The following is a 6622-nucleotide window of genomic DNA, read 5'->3' as shown; positions in this document are numbered from 1 at the left end:
AAGGTTGGCTGTATCGCGATATGGTGATAGGATAGCAGAGTATGATAACTACTGTTCTAGTGCTCCTCGAGTACTGTACTCGTACCGGTGGTGAATGGGGGGGTTCTCAGTAGACACAAAGTGCACATCTATTATAATAACATGTGCACTACCCTCGACCTTGTGTGGTATCGCGTGACTGAAACGTGTGATCCAAATGATTACCGGAGCGACACCCCGAGACCCACAGTTGTAGCCGGAAGATGCACAGAATCCAACAATAATAACATGCCCGAACAGTTGATTATGGTAATGGTCAGCTAGTGAGCCCAAATCCCGCACGGAAGGCATTGAAAATTTCTCGTGCTTCATTCTTCTTGAGTGTTGTCGACGACGTGATGAGAATAGAAAAGCGAACCACCTAAACCTTTTCCATACGCTGATAACTAGGCGGAGCATTACTAGTCTTGTCAGCACGCGACGTGTTTGCCGTCTGAATACCCTGCAAAACGTGCAGTAGCACAGAGACGATGTATACCAGTACGGGAGACTATGGTCACACTATGGCATTTCCTCTGTTCTTGTTATTAATACCGTCGAAGATTATCGCCCCATCCGTCAATAGGGATTTTGGGGCTGAACTGAAGATGCACGATTACGCTCACCCTCACACTGGTCCAAAGCCCGGCCAGTCCAGTCCGAACCGACCCTGAGCCGCGGATAGAGAGGTTATGGACCTGGATTGCAGGTTCAGCGGTGCTATGACGTTGGAATTCTTCACAAGTGCCGGTAGTGTGGCCGGGACCGAGGTCCCAGGGCTGAGAAGAGTCAGCAAGAGGCCTTCGAAGTTCGAAGGAGGCAGAACGATACCGAGCACAGTGAAGTTTAGTCGATTTCTGGTGAAAATGGCAAACTTGAGAGTTTTAACGTTGGGGGGAATCAGTCTTTTAAGGAGCTCACCATATATATTCTTGGATGTAAATGGTCTTAGTGAAGAGGATTAAGAGGGTCGGAAATTTTAGTCAGTTTTGGTCTCTGGAACTTATCATAGCTGAATTGAAGAGGTCATCCCAGCAGCATTCACGCGAACCATTGCCTGTCTGAATCCGGATAGAAGCGGATGTGTACGAGTGCGGGTAGAAAAAGTGTATGGAAAATTGGTACCCGTATTGCACTGTGCTGTACAGTACTATCATAGTACTCGCACGGTTCGGTCGATAGTTCTCACAATTATTACAGTACTTAAGTTGCTGCGCCTTGAACAACTAGTACCGGACTGAATTGCCCTCTTACAGTAGGGATATCCCATACAATCTGCCTACCTCTTTGGTAGAGAGTATCGTGCGGAGAATGAGTGTCCTTCTGCTTCAGCCTCACCACGAACCTTCCCATAAGTTCCTTTCACCAGCATATTATTATGGGGAAGCTAGACCTCGGGTATGTTTGAAGAATTTATCACCAGAAACACTGATCCTACTGTATCGTACCATTGATAGAGCGTCGGCAACAAGCACTGTGAAGATGCCGTGCTTGTCAGTGCACCCCTGACGAGTTTTTGGGCGGCTCGACGATCTGGTATCCGCCTTTCCCTTCCGAGTGAAGAACTCAGACTTCCCTATCCCCTGTACTCGTGTACAAGTATAATAAGCCAGGGCTGGGTCTACTTGTACACTTACCCGGATGCGCTCAGTGGCTCCATACCCCCTTGGCGTACCCCATCGGATTGACCAAGAAATTACCGTCCTGCCTTCCCTCCAGACCTTAACTGTTCCTGAACTTCTCTCGCTCAACCCAAAAATTGGGGTTCCGATACCGGGTGCCTTTTTTACGCCTCTGAAAGAAAACCTTTCCTCTCGAGCTACGCCATATCCCATTTGTTGTGTCAGAGCTTCTCTCACTTTCTCTGTCCACTCTGATCATCTCCATTCATTAATTGGGCCCTCTATTGATTTCTCCGATTCTTTCCCGTTGGCACCCTGACCCACGCCCTCACTCCCCTGCACTGGTCCGCTTCTTCACGTCACCTCCACCGCCTCCTGCTCCCACTGTCCCTCATAGAAAAGGGGGCATCACAAAGGCCTGCGAGGTTTTTTTTTCTTTTTCTTTTTCTTTTACAAATTTCTCTTGATTGGCCACAGTTTATCCTGACCTTTTTTCTTGGTTGGAGCAATTCAGGTTTGTGAAAACATCCCCATTACCTCCGAGCCAGGGTCTAAGTTTTATTTTCTTTTGCAGGTACAGTCAGAGCAGGAGTGAAAGAGAGAGAGAGAGAGAGAGAAAGCTTCAACGTGGTGGATCGTGTTATTTTTGGTTGGTCGAACAACACCTGTAAGTCACTACGGTACGCTGCGGACTCCTCCAAGCCCTGGGACTAGCGCAATTGAATTCCCCTGAACAACAACAATCAACTTCGTCCCTCGATTTACTATTTTACTTGTTCAACCACTGCCCCTCCTACCTCTTTCCCCTTCATAGCCGCAGACAAGTCGGAGGGTTGTGGAGAATAGAATCGGCAAGAAAAAGGATCCAAGAACCGGCTTCCCTCCCTGTCCATTGAGTTATTCCTTGTCTTCCGGCTCACTCCATACTCTGTGTAACAATCACCTCTTGGCTGCTGGCACCTATCCTACAGTAGACCTTCGTTCTCCTGATCGCAATCATAGGGCTCGCGGATGCTTTTTTGTGCACAATCAATTCCGTTGCCCTCTCCTTCAGCCACCACTTAATAGGTCCTCTTCGCAAAGTGACCCGGAAGCTAGCATCACTCTTAAGGGTTCCCATACCCTCGGTTTGGTACCGTTCTGTTGACGCTGCATCCGAGAGCAGTTTGCCGACTACTCGGCTCCTCCTGCCACGCGCATTCGCCCCATATTAGTACCGGTACACCACGATCGTTCACAAATAGATACTTTCTCAGTCAGTCGGCCGAAAGTCACCGGTTCACTCCCCTAGCACCTTCTCTCTTTTTTTTTTTTTTTTTCCTGCCAAAGTTGGCCCGGCGGCTACCATCTTTAGACTTTTCCCCTTCTGCATTCCTTCTGTTGATCGGCACGAAAGGTATCTCATATGCCTATCAAATTCCCCAAGTTCTCAAGAAGAAAATCCGCTGGGAACGCGTTAGAAGCTGGTTACGAGCCCGCCAATCCAGGCAATCAGTTCACTCCTTCCCACGAGCCCGACGAAAGTAGGTCCACTACGTACGGTGGTGGGTACAGTGGTGCTCAGCGTCAGAACCGGTATGAACAAACTCCTCCGCTCCCCTGGCTCGGGAAAGCGAGAACCTTACTAAAGGCAAGCTTTCATAACAGGGGAAGCGGACACACGAACGGCTCGGGGTATTCAGGTTCGGAATATTATGCTTCTACTGGGTCGTTGAATAGGCTCAGCTCAAGCTCAACACTTCCATCTGCGGACGCCCCGCGTACACCCGCGTCGGTCGACGATCCCCGCAACCAGCCAGGGGGGCTTTATAATACAGCCAGGTCGCCAAAGTCTATTGGCGCATCGTCTGGGAAACGCTCCTTTGGCGGCAATTACGGGCCTACCTCGCCGGGGCGGAAAGACAGCATGTCAACAGCGACACCCCCGAGATTAGATACGTCCCTCGATACATCTTCTCTGTTCGGAGAAGACATGTTCTCCTTCACAGCATCTAAAGCAACGGTTCGTCCGGAAAGCAGCAGTGGAATGGGTCACACAGCACCAAAATTGGCGTCCAGCAGCATCATCAACACCGTAATGACATCGATGTAAAACCTTTTGTTTTTTCGCCAGAGGGCTGACATTGAGTTACAGAGCGATAACCACAATGACATCCCCCCAGTACCGCCTCCGAGGTCGTACAATCCAGCCACTTCGCCGACTGCATCACGATTTCCCTACGCCGCATACAGCAATATCTACGCAAATCCCTCCCATATGGACGGCGATCGACCTGGGGCTAATGAATACTCTCCCTATGGTTGGGACGCCAAAGATTCGGACGAACTTATTACTCCGGCGATGCCGGCCGCGAGTAATAACTCTCCGCGTAATTCGCGGAACCTTACCCCTGGTCAAAGTCTACCAACACCCAGTCATTCGTATGCAGACTCGTTAACTACACCATCTGCACGGCAGAGTAGGGGACCTAAGCAGCACACTCCAAGAGGCGGAAGTGGTGATTCTCTAGGGTTGAAGCGGACCAGTGCAATCATGCGTCGACAATCTTTCCCAGAAGACGAGGATGCTGCGCTGGTTGCGCAAACCGTTGCCTCTCACAAACACCAGCAATCTCAACTTCATGGACGTCCTCAACCCCAAAAGTCTAGTTCGACTCCCCTATTGGTTGGCTCAGCCAAGGGTTTAACGGGTGGAGTCAAGGATAGAGATAGCGGTTGGGATGAAGGCGTAGCTTCTGGATCGTCTTCGCCCAACAGCTGCCCCGGAGAAGGCTCGTCTGCTGCGTTGCGTGATAATCAGGGAACCAGCCCTGCGGCTTCAGGGAGACACACCAATACTGATTACGCAAAGGTCGATGCCACACATCGGGTCGAAAAATCGGGAACTGGATTTTCAGTTCAATTGAGTGATGGCAATGATATCGATTTTGATTCGTCCATCTCCGCTTCAGCTGCCCTGGCCGTAAAGTATCAGGAGAACGAAGCCACCAAACCTCCACAGAACAAGGTTATGACACCAGCGCAATTCGAACGCTATCGCCAACAGCAGGATGAACAGCGTAGGTTGTCTGGGAACCAAGCTGACCCTGATGACTACGACGAAAATGATAGCTCAGAATCCGAAGAAGAGTCAGAGGCAGAAAGAAATCGTGAGGCCGCAAAACAGCGACAGAAACAAGAAGCACATCTTGCTGTCTATCGACAGCAGATGATGAAAATTACAGGATCTCAGCCCGCCGAGCAGCCGCTTGGTATGAACTCAAGAGGTGCTTCAATGAGTACATCGGCTCTACCCTTGAATACCTCGATGCCACAGTTGAGCCTTTCCGGACCTGGTGGTTCTAGTGAAAAAGAAGAGGAAGAAGAGGACGAGGAGATTCCGTTGGGAATTTTGATGGCCCATGGTTTTCCGAACAAAAACAGGCCACCAACCCGGCTCTCCAATTCTAGTTCACAGCCTAATCTCCGACAAGCGGCTCAAGATCAGCAAGATCCTAGATTGCCGCCATTCGCTCGAGCCCTACCCCAAGATCCTTACAACCTTGGGGCAAGTATATTACACCCTACAACCAGGATGTCAATGGCATATGGTGTGGGGGGCATGTCTGGATCTGCGTCTGGGTTAGCCCATGGAGGTCCTCCGGAGATGCCTGGCCCTCGACGCCCTGGTGGATTGATAGGTGAAATCGTGAGAACTGAGGAGGCAAAGGCCGCGAGAAAAGGCGGTGTTGCTTCAATGGCATTCCCTACGCAGAGAACCCCCTTTCAGACAGACCCCTTCAGACCTGTATCGCCTGGTGGTGGATTGTTGGGTTTGGGCGGCGGCTCACAACATGGCAATTCTGGGATGATGGGTATAGGTGGAAACCCGGGCCCCACGGGACAGATGGGCACGGGCGGCGGTGTGAATATGGGTATGGTCGGGGCACCTGGGATGCCTATGATGGGGCCAGGCGCTGCTCCGGCTGGCCAAGGTGACGCTATGCAAATGCAGATGGCTAATCAAATGCAACAAATGATGAGCATGCAGATGCAGTGGATGCAGATGCAGATGCAAGGCCAACAGCAGCAACAACAGCAAATGCTATTACCTCCAATGCCGGGCCAGCGCCCAATGAGTATGGCTGGGCCCACCTCGACTGGCGCATTTTCTCTTGGCGGGCAGCATCAGCGGACCATGAGTATGATGGAACACCCAAACATGCCCTTTCAACAGCCGGGACGACAGTCCTACACTCCATCAATAGCTCCTAGCCAGCGAGGGCCAATGATGGGATCTTTACAGCCACCCCAGGGCTATACACCTTCCATTGCCCCGTCGGAACGAAGCACTGTCGGACAGCCGTCGAGATACAGACCTGTATCGTACAACCCCGCTGCTGCTGCCAGCCCCGCCAACACTCGAACGGCAACTCTGGTCTCGGGCGCTGGCCAGGATTGGAGCAAGCAACCACATGGACCATCACATCTCAAGAACTCGGGTGGAGAGTCTGATGACGATGACGAAGGATGGGAAGAACTTGAGAAAAAGCGGAAAGAGAAGAAGGAAGGATGGCGGAAGAAGAAAGATACCGGACTCAAGGGGATACTGAATTTTGGATCGACATCTACCTGATAGGCATGACTGGCCACGAAGGAAGTGGTTACGAAAGCGTTGATACCGGCCCCCGCCTTTCTTGCCTTTCTCTCGTTTTATGATGTTTCCTGTTCCTGTTGGGCTGTTCTGCATTTTTCTTTATCCTTTCTTAGAACAAAAATTTCGGGAGTTGTTGATGGATGGAGCTCGCATCAATAGTTGCATTCACTGGCGCAGAAACATGGGCAAGAACCAAAGATGCTGGTAGCAAATTTCGGTTGGTCTCATTCTCACAATTTATATACTTGGCAATCTTTTTTGTTTTCGTGGATTCGTCTTTTTGCTGCTTATCCGAGTTCGCTTGAGAGAAATCATAAAGCCCGGGAAGAGGAAGGTCCGGGGCAAT

At 50.7% G+C, this 6622-nt stretch overlaps 1 protein-coding gene; it reads left to right on the top strand.

The window, feature by feature from the left end:
* Nucleotides 1-4173: 4173 nt before the first annotated feature.
* Nucleotides 4174-6622, top strand: part of GSTUM_00001497001 (uncharacterized protein) — a gene marked incomplete at its 5' end in the record, with an annotated part of 3047 nt that continues 598 nt past the window's right edge. Inside the window, one exon of the mRNA XM_002835622.2 lies at nucleotides 4174-6622. This exon is cut by the window's right edge and continues 598 nt beyond it. Within this exon, the coding sequence (XP_002835668.1) occupies nucleotides 4174-6255 (2082 nt within the window). The 3' untranslated portion in view covers nucleotides 6256-6622.

This window comes from Tuber melanosporum (genome assembly GCF_000151645.1).
Source record: "Tuber melanosporum whole genome shotgun sequence assembly, scaffold_111, strain Mel28".
Classification (NCBI taxonomy): Eukaryota; Fungi; Ascomycota; class Pezizomycetes; order Pezizales; family Tuberaceae; genus Tuber; species Tuber melanosporum.
Note: the sequence above shows the minus strand (reverse complement) of the source record. Positions and strands in the feature narration are given on the sequence as shown.